This window comes from Typopeltis vanoorti, chromosome 24 (genome assembly GCF_054136105.1).
Source record: "Typopeltis vanoorti isolate ZY-2024b chromosome 24, IOZ_Tvanoo_1.0, whole genome shotgun sequence".
NCBI classification, from domain to species: Eukaryota; Metazoa; Arthropoda; class Arachnida; order Uropygi; family Thelyphonidae; genus Typopeltis; species Typopeltis vanoorti.
This window is the reverse complement of record NC_143572.1, coordinates 49053470-49074355: the sequence shown is the minus strand read 5'-3', so window position 1 is coordinate 49074355 and position 20886 is coordinate 49053470. Positions and strand designations below refer to the sequence as shown.

Genomic DNA, 20886 nt, shown 5'->3' with positions numbered 1-20886 from the left:
GCAATGGGCAAGGCTATCGGCAAGGATGGGGAGGGCGGAGGGAAGGGATTTTGTGATTTGCTGATAATGCAAAGCTAGCCAATTTACCAAGTATATGTGGAGATCTTTCAGGAGGATCTGAATCAATTCAAATCCTTAATTTAGGATGCAAGGTTCTGCACTTTCGAATTCAGAGATGAGAGATGCATTTATTGGGAGAGAGGTTATGCTGAAGAAGTGGAAGAGATAAGGGATATGAGTGACATTTGCAAGATGTTCGACATTCCAGAGAATTATCTTTCAGAATTATGTTGAAAGAAGCAAAGAAGTGGAAGAGGTAAAGGATCTCAGGCAAACTAGAATATGCTCCCATGGTGAAAAGGCCATTGACAAGCAGAGACAAAGGGTGTTTTTCATGTGGCACTATAGCACATCAGTACATGGGTGGATTAAGAATTAGATAATCATGAAACTCTACTCTATAAACCAAAGACAGTCCTCTTAAAGTCACATGCAGATGATGAAATTCATCTACTACGTAAAGATATTCATTTATAAACATCCATGCTCACAGTGGGTTACAAAACCAGAACTGTTTCCTTTTATTAGAAAACAATGCCAGAAACAAGCATTCTACACCTGGGAACCACAGCATACACATCTAGTTTTTATTATTATTATTTATATATTATTTTTTTTAAACTGTAGCTATGATTATATCAGGACAATGGAATGTAGCTTATGAGACAGAGGTAGTGTAAGCCGTAAAGCCTGGCAAAAGGGTGATATGATAAGAGCTTTTCCAGGCATATATATATGCCTGGAAAAGGAGTGTCGTGGGTTCGATTCCCGTCATGACTTGAGGAGCTTAGAATCTTTCTCAGACATAGCCAAGTCAGCCGGTCGAGTGTGGACTGCAGGGTTTTTCTCCCCAGTTTATCTGGGATTTTTCATTCTGCAAGCAGGCAAACCAGCCTTGAGAACGCAATGATTCTACAGACATAGAATACACTGGGAGGCATAGGGCCAACCACCTTATCCTTGTGATGTTGCAGTTAAATGAATAGAAAACCCTCAACACCGCAAGGTAAAAGAGGAAAAATGAAGAAGGAAAAATATACACACACACATATATATATATTGGCAAATTAATTAAAAGTTACTTTATGTCAATTTTTGCTTAATCCATTAAATTAAGGCTTGTAATTAGATAATTTTGAAGCGTGTATAACTGGACAAACTTTGTATCAATTTGTTCAATTCCCTAAAATAATATTTCAATAAACTCAAATAATAATTAATTATCATAACCTCACCTGTATAACAGAAATGCATAAAAAGTAAAAATTTGCAATACGGCGAAACTGCTCAAAAAGATTTTTAGGAAGGAAATTCCATGCTGTATACTGCAAAGACATAATTCAAATTAATAGAACTAAAAGCAGCATTCAAACAAGAATATCATCTTATTCATCATGAGCTACAAATAAATTCTGCATATCAATTAAGATGATATGATAACTAAATAATTGCAGTTTTCATGCACAGTTCAAGGTGAAAACAATTTAAAGTAATAAAGTAAAAAATAATAATAAAATGAAGAATGAAAGAAATAGCTGAAAATCTAATATGTAATTTTTAAATTTAAATTTATGATTCTCGTTATGGCATTTTCTTTTCTTTTTCATAAGAAATAAGATAAACTAATTATCATCAATAATAAAGATAATTAGGTTACCCACGTCTGCACGGTTAGCCGAGTGGCTTTGCGCTTTGCAACCATATTCCTGGGGAAGGAGTGTCCTAGGTTCGATTCCCATCAACGACATGAGGAGCTTAAGGATCTTCCTCAGCCATATTAGCCAAGTTAGCTGATCATGGGCGTGGACAGCAGGGTTTTTTCCGCAGTTTATCTGGGGTTTTTCATCCCGCAAGCAGGCAAACTGGACCCGTGAACACACAGACTACAGTCATAAAAATATGGCAAGGAAGGCAACAGGAAACCACCTTGCGTCACTATCTCCCTAGTAATTAGCTGCAACCCTCTCAAAGAGAGGAAGCTATAGGATCAGGTTATCCCCCCCCCCCGACCATCCGTATCCACATAGGTCATCACTGAGTTAATCACAATGAAAATTGTGTTTTACAAAGGTGGTCAGTGGTCTTTGGAATGTGGAGTACAAGGACAGATTGAGAGAATGTAAGTTGCAAAGCCTCATGAATAGGAGGAAGGGGTGGGATGGGGATATGATTGAGACATAAACTAGTCAGGGGTTACCAATTATATATTTGATTTAATCCTTTAACCAAGTATAAGCAAACAAGTTTGCGCCTGAAGTATTTTCAGGACTGAGGCAACTCGTGCTAAAGGTGGTATAAGTTCTCATCACTTGCCTTAGTATCTTGCATTATGGGAGATACTTGCCTTAGTATCTCCCATAATGCAAAGCACATCTCCTTGCAGACATGTATAATGCTATGCATTAAGGGAAGGGCCACTACCCAGACTGGTTTCGACCTTTATTGAGGTCTCATCAGTGGGAGCCAGAACCAGAGGTGGTGATACTAAGGTGGAAGTAATGGAGAAATCATATTTACCTATACCAGTTGCCAAAAGGTGTCACACCTTATTATTAAAATTCTCTGGATTAGAGATATTCATTAGCTGGATCTTTAAGAATGTTTTTCATATTGTCTTTTAATGTGCTGTGGGAAGGATGCTACAATTTGTGGGTTATTTAGTTGTCCCAGTTGTATTGTTTCTTTTTAGGCCTGTTATTTTTAGAGGATTTTAGTGAAAGTTTAATGTGGGAACTGATTATTCTGTGGTCAGAGTTCAGTTCAACCGTATTATATGCTCGACAGTTCTTGATCGATCTGATCCACTTTCCATTGATTAGGATGTGGCCTATTTAGGAATGAGAACCATCTGTATGTTCCCAAGTCCACAGTCTTTCTTTTGGATGTGGAAATTTGGTTTGGGTGATTACCATGTTATAGCTATTGCAAAAGTTCATAAGAGAATGTCTATTGTTATTTGTGGTTTCATGATAAGTATATTTATCCACATTTTTAGTAGTACTACCAATGTCTTTACCAATTTGGGCATTAAAATTGCCACCAATGAGTGTGACGTTGTGAACTGGGATGTTCATGACAGTTTCAGAAAGATCTTTATAACAGTTGTCTTTGTTTTCTAGTGGAGCACATTCTGTAGGAGCATACGTGGATATTATTGTCAGTTTTGGATTGGTACTTATGGTTATGAGGAGAATTCTTTCAGACACTTGTTTCAATTGATGCTACTTTTTCTGCTAGTTCTTTTTTGAGCAACTCCTCCAGTACCATCATTGTTTGCTGAGTTATAAATAAATCTCCATTTTTTGTCAGCTGAGGATGTTTCATTCACTTCATGATTGTCAGTTCTCCATCTATGTTCTTGTATGCGGATAATGTCTATGTTGACTCTTTCTGCTCCTCCTCTAAGTAGCTCAAAAAAAGTTTCCAGTTTTCTTGAGTGTCTATACGTTATATGTTGAGAAGATGAGATTAGATTTCCATAATTTAATTTTTTTTTTTAAATAACGAAACCTGTGGTGCGTTCATAATTAGAAGAAACACACGTATAAACCACAGTGAAAATTATTTAATTGTAAATATTTCATCCTAAGTATCTTAGGACATCATCAGTACAGTATTTAAACAAAAATTAGGAATAACATACAGTTAGGGCGCATGATTACAATAGAATCTCATGAAAACATGCATAACGTGCTAAAGTAGTACAAAAAAAAAAAAAAAAAAAAAAAAAAAACGTTAATTATTTAACACAGTTTTGTATGATCATTTCCCATACTTTAGGAATAGTAAAAACGTCGTTGCGGTTTAGCATTGTAGATCACTTTAGCTACTTCGAAACGAAGTTTGTTGGCTTCAATACTGGAGAGATGCTTGATGTTTCTTTCTATATTATGTATAAAGTCTAAATATGGGAAACACTTTGGTGAAATCGCAAATTTATGGCCTCTTGCTAGAACATTTAATTCATCTTTTGTTAGTTGACGGTTAGATAAATTGACTACCCATTTTTCCATTGGTAATTTGTTAGTGATCTTTTTTGATCGATTTTATAGATTAAGGTATTTAATATGTAGAGCACTATTGCTTTTATCAAAAGCTTTTTTTCGAAGTAGCTAAAGTGATCTACAATGCCAAACCTTCAGAATTAAATATCCCACCGTTGAAATTGAAAGCTATTATTTCCTTAAAACACAACAAAAATTTAATCATTACTAGAGCTGATAAAGGAAATACCACTGTGGTTCTTGATACCAATTCATATGACTGAAAAATTAATTTACTTCTTCGAGATCATAATACTTACTCCAAATTGGATTTTGATCCTACAAATCGTCAACTCAGAAAATTAAATAAGCTACTTAATGAAACTTCCTCCTTAGATGAAGAAACAATCAAAAAACTTAAGACATATCATGCAAGACTCCTAGAATTTATGGCTTACCTAAGCTACAGAAAACTAATGTTCCACTTAGACCTGTCGTAGACTGTATCGGCTGGCCAACGTACAAGTTATCAAGATTCTTATCTAACCTTCTCTGCCCTCACACAGGCCACTCAGTCTCTTCAATCAAAAATTCTACTGAGTTTCACACAAAAATTAAAGACATTCAACTATCAAAAACTGACTTGTTAATCAGCTTCGACATTGTCTCCCTCTTCACTAACATTCCCCATAAAGAAACAATAGAATTACTAACTCAAAAATTTCCATCTGATATAGTTGAATTGTTCAAGTTTGTTATTGCATAAGGTTACTTCACCTGGAAAGGTCAAATTTACAAGCAAGAAGGAACAGCAATGGGATCTTCTTTATCACCAAACCTAGCAAACTTGTTTCTAGAACACCTTGAAGAAGAAAAATATTCACTTTTGAACCCAACCAAAAATTTGGTTAAGATATGTCGACGACGTATTTGCAGTCTGGGATCATCCCGAACCTGAATTACAACTGTTTCTAGATAAAATTAACCTTCTTCATCATCGCATCAACTTTACGTTAGAAAAAGAATCTCCACAGAGTATCTCCTTTTTGGATTTATACATCAAAAGAAAAGAAGACGGTTCCATCGCCACTTCCGTCTTTCGCAAGCCTACATTCTCAGGTCGCTACGTTCACAATTCTTCTGCTCATCATCCATCTCAGAAATCTGGCATTATTAAATCACTAGTTTCCAGAGCACACAAATTCTGCTCCTCTGAAGAATCTTTAAACCAGGAATTAGAAGTTATCAAAAATACAGCCATCCTAAACGGATATAATCCCAAAACAACTCAAAAAATCATCAGTCACTTCTGCATACATCAAACCAGACAGGAAGAAGTGCATAGGATTCCCATACCTTACGTTAAAGGCATCTCAGAACGTCTTTCTAAAATTATGAAGAAATACAATTTTGCCACTACTTACAAACCTATCAACCAAATTTACAACTTATTACCTTCTCCTAAGGACAAATTCTCACCCTTGATGTTACCTGGTGTTTATGAGATTCCATGCTCATGCAAATTATCTTACTTTGGACAGACAGGTAGGTCTGTTCAGAAACGCATCTCGGAACATCAAGACCACATTCGTCTTCTTAAACCGCAGAAATCTGGCCTCTCTCAACACGGAATTGAAAATCCAAACCATAGGATCCATTGGGAAAAGGCTAAACTTTTACATAGATCTTTATTTAAACATGAACGTTTATACAAAGAAAGTTCTGAAGCCCTACTACACAGACCAAACCTAAACCGCAACGACGTTCTTACTATTCCTAAAGTATGGGAAATTATCATAAAAAACTGTGTTAAATAATTAACATTTTTTTTTTTTTTGTACTACTTTAGCACGTTATGCATGTTTTCATGAGATTCTATTGTAATTATGTGCCCTAACTGTATGTTATTCCTAATTTTTGTTTAAATACTGTACTGATGATGTCCTAAGATACTTAGGATGAAATATTTACAATTAAATAATTTTCACTGTGGTTTATACGTGTGTTTCTTCTAATTATAATTTAATTTGATCACACTTTCTTGTACCTTTATTTAACCAAGAACTTCCTGGAAGGTTTTGATCCTTGGTATGCATAGTAACTGTATCAGCAGTTGAGGCACAAGTCTGTGTGGAAGTAGCTGATATTACCTGGTTTCCTTTTGTAATCATTTAATATCCACATATTGGGTGATTGGCCCTAATATGTTTTACCAGTCATGTTAGCCTACTGGAAATTTATCCAGTGTTTCCTGAGGTGCACCACGAGGAGGTGACTTCGGCCAATACATACATAAAAATCCGTACCACCATCCAACACAAAAACTAGGAATCAGCACCCTCAAACACAGAGTCCTAACAATTTGTTCCAATGAACAAGCTCTGAACTAAGAATTTGAAATCATTAACCAAATATTTGTAAAAAAATGGCTACAATAAAAAAAAGGTTCACAAGATCCTTCCTAAAAATGCCACAAAAACAAAAAAGATTAGAATAATGCCATAGCCATACCCTACATTAGGGGCATTTAAAAAAAAAAATAGATAGAACCCTACTTAAATATAACATTAAGATACCTTCAAACCCCTGACAAAATTAAGAAATTTACCTAGCTCTTCCAAAGATCCTCTTTCATACTTGGCCCACTCAGGAGTTTACAAACTTCAATGTATCTGTAACCTACCTTACACAGGGGAAACAGGATGCACCATCCCAATCAGAAAAGATGAACACAAATGACACATTAAATACCTCCACTATGGTAAAACAGGCCTATCAGACCATGCACTCGAAACATGCCACAGAATTGACTGGAAAGGCACTGCACCAAAACTACACCTACACTGCACCAAAATCTGGTTTGAAAGAAAATTCAAAGTTTGCAAAATGCTGAAACATTATCTAAACTTGAACAAAAAGGATGTATTAATCATTCCAAGAATGTGGAGGACCCATCTGCAATCAGTATAGCAACAAGAACAAGCCGAAACAGAAGAAAATTTCAATACGAGAGGACTTTAGAAATGTTTAATGTAGTTCCGTTTATATTTTGTGTTTATTTAAATTTATTTAAAAATTTTTTTATTTATTTTAATTCATCTCATCTTCCTTTTACCCTATTTCACCTTGGGGTGTCGAGGGTTTATTAATCATTGGACGTCAAACCGTTTTCAGAGAATAAGGTGGTCAGCCAATGCCCCTATGTCCTGTAGTGTTGAGTTTGAGTTCTCAAGGCCGGTTTGCCCTTTGAGAGATAAAAAACCCCAGGATAAACTGGGGGGAAACCCTACTGTCCAAGCTCAAGACCGGCTAATGTAGATGGCCGAGGAAGATCCTTCAGCTTCTCACATCACTGATGGGAATCGAACCTAGGACACTCCTTCCCCAGGCATATGGTTGTGATGTGCACAGCTACTAGGCTAACTGCATGGACCTTTTTATTTTATTTTATTTTATTTTATTTATATATATATATATTTTTTTTTTTTTTCCCTCTCACAAAAGTTCAGGCTAGGTTAAATAATTAACGAGCATTTAGATTCATCTTACTTTTGTATAGTGCAGTGTCATGTAGCTTGTATCTTATACATATGTATTTTTACTGATGATGACCTCAATACAGAGGTTCAAAACATAGAATGTTAATTTCCTAATATTAAGTAAAGTAATTATTCTAAGAAGTGTAAATTCTTCACTATGAATGCTGACCAACCATTTAACCTTAAAAGAAAGGTGGAAGAGATTTTTCATAGAATGGGGGAGGGAGAAAAGTAGAACAAGAGGTCATCGTTAAAAACTGTATAAGAAGGCTGTGACAGAGGAGTGAGGAGAAGGTTCTTTGCATGGAGAGTAGTTGGTGAGTGGAATGTATTACCTGAGTATGTTGTGAATGTAGACACATTGACTCAGTTTAAGACATGGTTGGATGAGCATTGTGTGCAATAGTGTGTACCTCACACGATGAGTCTGACTCCATGAAGGTCAGATGATAATAAAAATTCACTGTAGGAACATTTTTTTCAGGGAAAGTTCATTGCAAAGAAAATTCTTCACAATAAAATTGAAATAATGTTGTAAAGATACAGATATGAAAAATAAATGCAAAATAGGAAATATTTTAGAAAACATAGTTTCTTTCTGTATTATTTATTTAATTAAATTTTATTTAACATTTTTATAAAATAAAAAGTGAAATTAATATTTTGTATTTTCCTGATATCAGTGAGTTCCCTAATTTCTGTTTATTTCTTAATATATATACACTAGGGGGAGGGGGGGGGTGCTTATCAATCTGTGTTTGCATTTATACTGTTAAAATCCAATCAACGTGTGTGACGAACACATAAGCCTTTCCGCAAGATTATAGGTAGAAATAGTTGATATTTTTTCATCATTTTTGCCACACATTCAGAGATAGCTTTAATATACAGCATAGGAGTTCTGTGGCTTTCTTCTTGTCTCAGTTGCTTTATAAGAGAGTGTTTGATTATTTTTTGGATTATTATTGGATTATATCTATTCAGTAAGGCTGTTTCTTTGACAATTTCCAATTCTTGTTTTTGAGATTCTTTGGAACAAATCTTGTTTGCTCTGGATACTGTAGATTTTTATTATTATTATGTGACACCTCTAAGGAGTCCGAAGACTCATCAAGGGAAGTCAACCTACTTTACAATTCTTCATCTGCACCACTCAATCCACCAACTAAAGTGAATCACCACTACCATCATCACATATTTTTGAAATGGATGGTGCGCTGATATATTATGGATATAACAACCTGAAAAAATTGGTTTTTGGTAGGCAGAAGCAGAAATGGATCTATCTTGTTTAAACTGGTTGTATACGTCAAGAAAGGAGATACCTTTTGATGATTCTTTTTCTAGTGTAAACTTGATATGAAGATGTAGGGTGTTGATTTTTTTTGTAGAGATGAGAAAGGAAAGTTCTGGTTCTGTGTCACAACAAACTGCAAATTCTATGGAATTTCATACAAGAAATTTCAATTCTATGCTACAGTATGTTGATGACGTCTTTACAGTTTGGAGTCACGCAGAACTCTACTCATTTCTACAAAAAATCAACACCCTACATCCTCGTATCAAGTTCACCCTAGAAAAAATAAATAAAAAAAAAGCATCTCATTTCTTGATGTACACATCCAGTCTAAGCAAGATGGATTCATTTCCACTCCAGCCTACCAAAAACCAACTTTTTTAGGTTATTATATCCACAATACATCAACTTGCCATCCACTTCAAAAATATGTGATGATGTAGTGGTGGTTTGTTGTAGTTAGTAGATTAAGTAGTGGAGACAGACAGTTGTAGAGTAGGTGCTTTCTCACATAATAATAATAACAATAAAAATCTCTAGTATCTTGAGCACACAAGATTTGTTCTTCTGAAGAATCATTAAAACAAGAATTGAAAATTGTCAAAGAAACAGTCCAAAATATAATCAACCACTCTCCTATAAAGCAACCCAGACAAGAAGAATCCACAGGGACTCCTATGCCATATATTACAGGCATCTCTGAACATGTGGCAAAAATTATGAAAAAAAATATCAACTATTGCTACCTATAAATCCAATTAACTAAATTCACAACTTGCTACCTTCTCCAAAAAACACTCTCACTAATGATGCTATGCAGTGGATACGAAGTATCATGTTCATGTAACTTGTCTTACTATGGACAAACAGGAAGATCTATAAATAAATATATCTCTGAACATCAAGACCACATCCGTCTTATCAAACCTCATCTGGCTTGCACAACATGGAATTGAAAAGCGCTAAGCTGCTACACAGATCCATATACAGTAGTCCCCTCTTATCCATGAGGAATACATTCCAAAACACCCTGCGGATACCGGAAACTGCAGATAGTAATGAATCCAATTATATACAATGTTTTTTCCTATGCATACATACCTATGATAAAGTTTAATTATAAATTAGGCACAGTAAGAGATTAACAACAATAACTAATAATAAACTAGAACAATTATAATAACATACTGTAATAAAAGTTATCTGAATGTGAATTCAGATAACTTAAGCAACCACGCATACGTTTTTTTTTTTTTATTATTATTTATTTATTATTTTAAGAAGGTGACAACTTTCACCTTTTTCACTTAAAAGGAAGTACTTCACAGCTTCTCTTTAGAATATCCAAAATGCCAGCATCACTACTCTTGTACTTTGGGGGCCATTATTAAGTAAAATAAGGGTTACTTGTGAGTCGATCTGATAATCGAGAACTGCTCAGAATGGTGCACAACTTAAAACTGGTGAATTGTCTATTACTAAAAGAAAGAGCCATACGGCATTATTTCAGCAATGTAAAATTACAGAGCCAAAGTGGATATTAGATCCAACATTATTTCAAAGCCGAATGTTTGTAGAAATTATGAAAGTTTTGTAAGTTGACCTGAGAGCTTACGAGAATACAATCCTTGGCATCCCCGAGTTGCCTTAGCTACTTAAGTCAAGTAGTGCAAGCTAAGGTAACTCGAGGATGCCAAGGATTGTATTCTCGTAAGCTCTCAGGTCAACTTACAAAACTTTCATAATTTCTACAAACATTCGGCTTTGAAATAATATTGGATCTAATATCCACTTTGCCTATGTAATTATAAATTGTTTATTTCTGGAATTTCCCATTTAATATTTTCAGACTGGTTTTGACCGCAGATAATGGAAACTGCAAATAGCGAACACCGCGGATAAGGGGGGTCCCCCCCCCTTATCTGCGGTGTTCATTGTGTTCATTGAACAACTCCACTATGTCCTCTGCATCAGTCACTCTATTCCCATTTTTATCCCACAATGTCATTCTTCCACAATCATTTCTCCTCCTACTGGCCACATAGCTAAAAAATTCCCTAGGATTTTCTTTGGATCTTAGTGCCAATCTCTTCTTATATTCCAGTTTTGCCGTCCTCATCATATTAGTCATTTTCCTGGCCTGAGTCTTATATTCTTCATGCATCTGCTCTCCACCCCTCTCCTTATACGAGCTGGTATCAAAAAGTTTCGAGACCAGTTTTATAACACGCCAACAGATGCACGCATGCACAGTGCACATACAGTCACAGGGAGCACCGACTTTCTAATCAGTGTGGCAAAAGACATTGTCCTCTGTACATCAGGAGCTGTGCAACAGGCGCTATTCTGACCACGTGCGTTACTGCATCTGCGATTTCATCATGGAGAGAGAGCAAGTTAGAACAAAGAGCAAATGTGAAATTCTGTGTGAAATGTGAAACATATCTGTGGCAGATTTGCCACAGATACGTTTGACATGATTTGGCAAGTTTACAGTGATGTTGCAATGAGTCGTTTGAGGTGTTTTGAGTGGCAGGCGTGCTTCAAGAGCAGAAGAACATCACTGGAAGACTACATCAAGAATTCATCCTCAGGGTCAGATCCTCAATAGCGAGTTCTACTGCCAAGTTTTAAGGCATCTGAGGGATGACATTCGGCAAAAGCAACCGATCTATGGCACGCGAAAAACTGGATGCTCCACGATGACAATGCACCGTCACTGAGCTCTCCTCACACGAGTTTCTCGCCGGAAACAACATGATCTCACTTCCACACCCACTCTTCTCGCACAGATTTGGCTCCTGCGAACTTTGCTCTCTTCCAGATGAAGATCCAGTTCAAAGGTCGCTGTTTTAACACCATTGCAGAGATACGGCGCGAAGGGCAGAAGGTTCTTGACACGCTTCGAAAAGAAGACTTCCAGGACACATTCCAGAAGTGGCAGGAACACTGGTAGTGCTGTGTTGCTATGCAAGGGGACTATTTTGAAGGTGATAGTGTGTATACATAGATAAATAAAGTAATTTCTCATAAACAAAGCTAGTCTCGAAACCTTTTGATACCACCTTATATCTTTTCCCTAATCTCTTTTTCAACTGCAGTTCCTGTTTGATATTGTTTGTCATCCACTTTACACCAAATTGTGTCTTCATCTTCACTCGTAGAATACAGCTTACTACGACTGCTAACAAATATTCCTTAACAATTTCCCAAGCACTAATGTATATCCTGGCCTTCCAATTCCATCCTCCAAGGAACTGCCCCAAGTTGATATCTAAGACTATTATAATCACCAGCTTTATAATTCCACATACGTTCCTTTTCTTTGACACTCCTGCATGTCTATTCATCTTCTAAGTCAAAATCACACAGTCACTCTCTCTCTCTAACTGGGAGGAGAAATGTCATCTCAGTTATTATTAGCTCTTCTCATGCTATGACCAAATCCAAAACTCTTGAACCTCTTGTTCCGTCTATTACATGTCGCCTAAGACATTTGCCCATCAAGAATTCTAGAAATTCCATTCCCTAATCTAAAGGTCGTGGGTTCAACTCCCACCAAGGATGGATGTATTTTGCCAGCCTGGTTGGCCAAGTGGTTAGGTATCTGCTCTACATCCAAAAGGCTGCGGGTTCGAATCCTGCCATGGGATGAATGTTTGTGATTGTCTGTGGAAATACTAGTGCTGATGGACGGTAGATGGCATTGGTGTAGTTGGTGGATTGACTGAGTGGTGGATACAGAGAGCTGCAGAGTAGGTGCCCTCCCTCAATGAGTCAGTGGACTCCCTGGAGGTGTCAAGTAATAATAACAATTATTACTACATGCATTTTCCTCTTCCCATCTTATACTGCTATAGTTAAAATTTCTCGTAACAATCATTCTTCTTGCACTTGCCAAGCTCAACTGCCTAAACATCTGCTGCTGCCAAACCTCTGTGCTCTTTGGCTTGTAGCAACACTCCACTAAATATCCAGTCTTACCCATCTGTACCTCACACCATATGCTTTTAAAACCATTAGTGTCACTGCCTTCCAAAGCCTCCGCTCTTAGAGGACAAAAGTCATCACTTATCATAAACAGTACTCCACCACAGCATTTTCCCTTCCTATCCTACCGAAAAATGCACTACCCTGCTACTTCTATTCCTGTTATTATATCCTCTTCTGTCAACAATTCTCAGATATCCCAATAATCTTTAGCCAGACTGATGCTATCATTGCTACCAGTTCATCTCCTTTATTCCAGATACTCCTGGCATTAGTATAAAGCATAAAAATGTCACTGCTTTTATACCTATCATTATCCCCTCCAGACCCCACTGGACTTAATGTTACCTGATGTTGCCCCTCCCCCCTTCCTCCAAGCACCCATTCCCACAAGATGCCACCCCTGCTACCATCAACCCTGGGAATTCTAGTTTCCCCGCATTGACACACCGACTTATTCTAAACACAGCAATCTCTCCAGATGTCCACATCCTTCCTCATTCAAATGCAAGCGGTCTCTTGTATACATTTCCTTTCTGCCCTCAAATGTCCTCCAAGCATCCACATATTCCAATCCTCTCTTCTGACACATTCTGGCTATTATGCTATTCATTATTACTGCTCTTCTGCTCAGCTCATCATTATCATACCTGGGTAAAATACACACTATTTTTCCTCTCTGCATTTTCTTTTGTACAACCTAAAGCAAGAATCTCAGATCTCTTGCCACCTGATTTACATTGCCTCTCAAGTCATTCTTGCCCACCATCCAATCATCTGATCCACATTTTACCCTGCTTAATTGCTATAGTCATACTTTCTATCGTTCCTCCAAGCAAACACTCCTCTGGCATCCTATCTTGCACACCACGGATCATCGAGTCTGCATACATCACAGCTCTTACCACTCTGTTCCTTGATTGTTCACCTGCATCCCTCTCTCTCTCTCTCTCCTCTAATGCTTTCACTCTGTGTTCCCCTACTTATCTGCTGTCCTGCCATCTCTCTATCCCTAGTTCTAGCACTTCCTCGCATTCTTCTCATTCCCTCTCTCTGAGTGTTTCCATTCTCTCCTCTTCAATCATTCCTATAATTCTCTTTCATTCCCTCTCTTCTACCATTCCCATACCTCTCTCATTCCCTCTCTTCTACTGCTCCTATTCTCTACTTTTCTATCATTCCTATACCTCTCTCTCATTCCCTCTCTTCTACTGTTTCTATTCTCTCCTCTTCTATCATTCCCACAGCTCTCTCTCCCTCCTACTCTGATTTGCCTAATCTCATCTTTCATACTTCTCATCTCATTCCCGAGACATTCCACCTCCTCTTTCAGCTCATCTCTCTCTCTCTCTCTCTCTCTCTCTCTCTGCAACTTAGCCACTCTAACTTGCTATTCATCCTCCCAATCAAGATCATTTCTGAAAACTTCACAATCATTCAAGCCTTCCACACTCCGCACTCTTATTTTTTCATTCATATTTTGCTCGTTATTTTCACCTTCTATCACACTCCTTGTCTCTCCGAATTCTCCCACCCCTGATGCAACGAGGTCAGTATTCATAATATCTAAGTCACTAAGTTGCTCCCATTGCCTACATTTTGTGCATACACGCACTCCCCCCTTCTCTCACCTGCCTCATATCCAACTGCTGGGAAGCATTCATTGCACAAGCACCGCATGCTACAAAATCCTGCAGTATGTTACAGAAAATGGAGTTCTTAAATGAGGAGGACTTGGTGACACACAATTTGTAATTGGAGCTGCAGCTGCCAGCATCATTCAAATAGTGACGAGCTACTACAACTAAACGCTAAATACTAAATACTACTACAACTAAATGGTAAATACTATGTTATATGCTCTACTGTAAGCTAATTTACTTATGGGATACTATAAGTATGAACTATATTTAACTATACTAAATAACGAAAATTTCTCTTCCACGGCAGATGCGTCTGACTCTGATCTCGCCTACTCGGTAACCCCAAAATAACACAATATAAACAACAACTAAAGTCCAAAAGCAGCACCACTAAAGAACACTTGTGTTCTTTACTGAGAAAAAATGTAGCACCATTTCCTATCAAAATGGGCAATGAAATTATTTGTGCCTATGGTCCCACAGAAAGTTCTTCTAAAGAAGAAGTGGAGGAATTTTTGGAATCATTAGAAAAGGCAGCTGACATAAACAAAAGGGAAAAATTGTTGGACAGCTGAATAGCAGAGTAGGAAATTAATCTCACTAGGCATATAGGAACATTTTAGAAAAATTTGGAGAAGAACAGGGCAAAGCCAATAATAATGTTAGGTATGTACTGTACTTCTGCTCAGGTACTAACACTCTTGACATAAAGATGTGCATAGTTAACAAGGAGAGAAGACAAGAAATAAGAAAAGTCTCACTGACTACATCATTGTTGATAGTGATATCATAATGATGGTTCAAAATACAAGAGTGTACAGAGGATTTGAAATTGAAAGTGACCATTATTTAGTACTAAGCAGCATTTATGGAAGCATACTTGAAAAGAGGCTGAGAAACACTGCAGAAGAGAAACTTGGAGAACAAGCTCAGGGCAAATAAAGGTTGTCAAGATCAGATTTTCACTTAAGACAAATAGTTAAGAAATCATGGTAATATGAAATGATCTGTACTTAAGTTCTGTATATCTGGAAAAGGCATACGACAAGATTCCCAGAGAAAAATTTTTCAAAATGCAATTATATGGGGTGAACATTATAAAGAGTAATACATAAGTCAATATTTAAGTTTTAAGTCAAGAATTAGAATTGAAGAAAATACAGAAAGATAGTCTGATGTAAAATCTTCATCATCTATATAGAGCACATAATGAAAGAAAGTGCATAAAGCCTTATATTAGAAATGGAGATGTCAAACTTAGCCCTTTGCTTTATGCAGATGATATTGTATTCCTAAACACATCTAGTGCAAGTTTCCAGGATTCTCTAAGTAAATTTAATAACAGCTGTAACAAATTTGGAATGAAAATCAGTAATAAAAAAACCAAAACTATGAAAACAGGCAGGAGCATAGAAAACTTCAGCTGCATTCTGAATGTAGTCTATAGAACAAATAAAATATTTCAGCTAATTAGGCACAGTTTTTAGTGAAGATGGCATACTATATCTGGAAACAGACAACAGAATAAGTAAAGCTGAAATGGTGGGAGCAGTTGAATTATATGCAATAAGAAAGAAATTAGCCAAAACACAAAACTAGCAGCATACGCAGCAGTGTCTATATGAGTTTTAAGCATAAATCTGAGAGTTGTTTGCTTACAAACAAAGTAAATCTTTGTTTGCCTATCTACCTAGATCTCTGTCTTCTAGAGAGAGAGAGAGACCAATATCTAGATGGATTTTGGGTCTCTTCCCTGCCATTTTGCATCACACACCTGTGTTTCTAACCTTTCCTCTCCAATTCTATTTAAGTCGCCATACCACCTTGACATTATTAACATTCAAGAATGTGTCAGCAGAGTTAATCTAAGGTGGTATGTTGACTTAAACAGAACTGGAGAGGAAAGGTTAGAAACACAGGTGTTTGATGCAAAATGGCAGGAAAGAGAAATCCATAACCCAAAATCCATCTAGATATTGGTCTCTCTAGAAGACTGAGATCTAGGTAAATAGACAAAGATTAATAACAGCTGAAATGAAGTTTATGAGAAAAATTGCAAAGTATACGCTATTCAATTACAAAAGAAATGAAGAAATCAGATTTCCTCCTAATGGTCACATAGCTAAAAACACCTGCGGGTTCTCCTTAAAGTGCAATGTAAGTTTCCTCTCATATTCCTCATATCTCTATCTCTATCTCCTTTATATATATATGCATGCATGCCTGCATCCATGCTTTCCATAGTCTCTTTTTATCAGCAAGGTAATTCGCTAGTCATCCATTTTAGCACAAATAATTTTATCTTCTTCAACTGAGATATACTATCTATGAATGTTGTCAGCAATTTCTTCTTAAGTATATCCTATGCACTGCTAACCTCTCTTTTCTTAAGTTTTTCTTTAAGTTCTTTCATTCGTTGTACTACTCTCTGCTAGTTTCTAAGTCTATAATAGTTGCCTGCCTTATAATTCCACATAAATTGCTTTTGCATTGATACTTATGGATGCCTATTAATCCTCCAAGCCAGGATTACATTTTCTCTCTCACTAACTGGGGACAAGTATAACATCTGTCACATCTGATCCTCCAATAATGACCAAGTTGAAAACTGCTGATCCTCATGTTGATCCAGCTGTATCTCAAAAGGTCTGAAAATTCAGTTCTCTTGATACTGTACATGCTTCTTTCTTTGGCCTGTTTATATTGCCATATTTGAAGTCCTCCATAATGATCACTCACATGGAACTTGACTAATTAATTTGCCTAAACATTTCCTGCTCATTATCATCTATATTTCCTGGTTTATAGCAGCATCCCACTATATATCCTGTCCTATTCACTTCTACCTCACACCATATACTCTAAAAGCTGTTAGCATTATTTCCAGTCAGACTGTCTACCCTAAAATTACATGATTCATCTTTACCATGAGTAACACTCCACCATCCTATTTACTTTCCCTATCCTGCTGAAATATTTATACTTCAATTTCTATCCCTGGCAGAATATCTTCCTCAGTTAACCAAGCTTCACTGATACCAACAATCAAAGAGACTGAGTCATTCAGTTATTAAAATGGACTGCCACAAACTCATTCATTTTATTCCTAATGCTTCTGGCATTTGTATGTAGAAAAACCAGTGCATTGTCAGTATTCAATCTCTGCAGATGCCACTTAATTCTGTAATACAGTGTACATCCTCTCATTTCTCAAGCCAGTATATACACATGAGACCATCCCTGCTACCTTCCAATTCCTTGCAATTCTTGTTTCCCTGCCCTATACACTCACTTGTCTATCACTCTCTCTCCAAATGAATGCATCTTTCTGTGTTCAAATGTAATCTATCTCTTGCACACAACTGTTGTCTCTCCTCAAACATAATCCTTAACAACAATCTGAAATCTCTTGCTACAAAATTTACATCATATAATATGTCATTTGTACCAACCATAAATATCATCTCTTCTACATTTTCACCTAACTTCATTGCCATTGCTATACTCTCTATCATTTCTCCAGGCAATTGCTTCTCAAGCACTCTACTCTGCACCTCTGGAATCATTGGATCTCCATACATGATCTTACTCACAGCTTTATTCATTCTTCTCTCACTGGTATTCCTAACCTTTTCTGTTCCCACTCTCTCTCTCTCTCTCTCACACACATTTTATCTCATTTCTCTATCTATCACTTCACCAATTCCCTCACTTTCCCTATCACTCCATTTCTCTCGCTGCCTTCTCTCTCCCTTGCTCTTATGCCCTTCTCTCACATTGACTCTAATTTTCTTAGCACTAACTAACCTCTCTGATCTCTTCATTCTCTCCTTGAGTTAGTTTTCATGCCTTCCATTTTTATTTCTATTTTTCTCTCCACAAATACTGATTTCACCTGATAATCACTCACACACTCACAGGATTATATCTAAACAACTTCCTCTTTTGCAGTGTCTAAGGTCAAATCCGTAGACACCTCTTTCAAGATTATTTTGTTTTATTGTCTTATGGAAATAAAAAAAAATCTCGTTGTAAATGTGATGCTGCAGTTTTATTCCAATTAATGATATTAAACACGACACTGTAGAATATCTGTTATGTGATAACTTCTGTGTTGGTCATATCTTGTGATGGTTGCTACAGTGGCATGGAGAGAATGTGCTATTTGCAAATTCTGAATTTTAATATATGCATGTACTCAAAGGAAAATGGCACAAGCGGCTTTTTCTTGTTAATGATTATTCATAGAGATAACTAAGAAGCGCACAATTCAGTTTTTGTATATTATTATATCACACCTCCAGGGAGTCCAAAGATTCATCGAGGGAGGGCATCAACTCTACAACTCTTCGTCTCACTACTCCACCAACCTTCATCATCTAACACCAATGCCATCTACCGCCGACTACCACCACCACTAGTGCTTTCACAGACAATCACAAACATCCATGCCCACGGCGGGATTCGAACCTGCAGCCGTTTGGCTGGAGAGCGGATACGCTAACCACTTGGCCAACCAGGACGGCTGGCCAGATTATTTCCGTTAATATATATGGTGATATATATCACCATATATATTATCAGAGTTTTAATGAAGTGTAATGACAAAACTTTTAAAGGCAATACGCATGCACTGTAAATTTAGAGATGGAATATATTTTTTAATTCCCTCCATTTAGAATTCCATTGTAAATGGAATAAAAATATTGCAAAACATGAGCCAGGTGCAATATTAAAGCACTCCTAATATTGAACTAGTACTAATCAGCTCCTAGTATTGAATTCCATGGAACTATGGAAGAACAACCTGATTATTAGAAATAACCAGGTTATTTCTAATAATGGCAGCAGAGGAAAAGTGAAAATATTTTTTACTTTCATGTTGAGCTCTATAGTCTGTCAGAGCAAATTAACTTAAATATTCAATAAATATATTTTATTTAAAATACAGAGTCAAGAGGCTTCAATTTGGTGACGTAAAAATTATTTAAATTAAGGGGATATTAAATCCCACATTATTTCAAAGCCGAATAAGAAACTCAAAGATAGAAATCTAATCTAAGATACTAAAGCAATATTATTGAAATAATTGAAATAATGTGGGATTTAATATCCCCTTAATTTAAATAATTTTTACGTCGCCGAATTGTAGCCTCTTGGTTCTTCATTTTAAATAATTTATTGGTACACCTTCTTGGCATTTCATATAGCAGAGTATATGTAAAGTTCTGTTCACTACCATCTTAGTATTATTCAGGTCTACCTACTCACTGATGAGACCTCAAAAAAGGTCGAAACCGGTCTGGGAAGTGACCTTCTCTCATAATGTAGAACAGTAATACATCTCCTAGGAGCTGTTGTTTTACATTATAGGTAAATACTAAGAACAGTGATTGGAGCTTGCTCCACAATAATAAATTTAGTTTAATCCTTTATCCAAGGTGTAAACAAACAAAGTTTGTGCCTGAAAATATCTTTAGGACTGAGGTAAGGTAGTGCAACACCAGCCCTTCCCTTAATGCATAGCAGTATAGATATCTGCAAGGAGATGTGCTTTGCATTATGGGAGATACTGAGACAAGGAGTGATGAGAGCTTGGTCCACCTTTGCTCAGAGTTGCCTGATGTTGCATTACCTTACCTCAGTCCTGAAGATATTTTCAGGTGAAAACTTTGTTTGCTTACACTTGGATAAAGGATTAAACTAAATTTATTATAGTCTAACCAAGTACTTATAGTCTAACAGCTTGCTCCACCTTTGCAACGAGTTGCCCAGGCATTGCACTACCAGGTGTTGGCTTGCGCTTGGACTCGTCGAACTTTATATAGTTTTTATATTCGGCATGAAATTCTCTTAGATTTGATAGATTTCTATCTTTGAGTTTCTTATTCGGCTTTGAAATAATGTGGAATTTAATATCCCCTTAATTTAAATAATTCAATAAATATTTTATGTTAGATGAAGGAGAAATGGAAGTTGATGAAGATTAATAAGGCAGCAAATATAGATAAGATATTTCTACATGCATTGTTTTTCAGGGTCTGCAAAAGTGGAGTTCCTGAAGAGTGAAAGATCATGCCCATACATAAAGAGGCAGCCAAAAAAATCATTGGACAAGAGGTCAGTATTAAGAGGATGGTTCACTGTACAAAAGAGAGTATAAGACTATTAAAAAATGCAATCTCATTTCAGCAATCTGGTTACATTTTATAATAGATGAACAACTGTATTAGGTAGAAGAAAAATACATAATTTTTAAATATTTCTGAATTTTTTTTTAAAGTAAATTAATTTATATGTAAATTATGTAGCCCAAGGTTTGAAGGAAGATATTCAATTATTTCTAAATGATGCAGAGCTGAAGAGAGAATAAT

The 20886-nt window shown here is 36.5% G+C and overlaps 1 protein-coding gene across 6 annotated transcripts in view; it reads right to left on the bottom strand.

Annotated features, from left to right (window-relative positions):
• The window catches only part of LOC150093183 (phospholipid-transporting ATPase IF-like), a 799705-nt gene that overhangs the window by 734028 nt on the left and 44791 nt on the right, over positions 1-20886 (bottom strand). For all 6 annotated transcript variants that reach the window (XM_090413774.1, XM_090413776.1, XM_090413778.1 and 3 more), the window contains exon 3: positions 1296-1385. In XM_090413774.1, coding sequence (XP_090269900.1) covers positions 1296-1385 — 90 coding nt within the window. The remainder of the gene's footprint in view (positions 1-1295; positions 1386-20886) is intronic.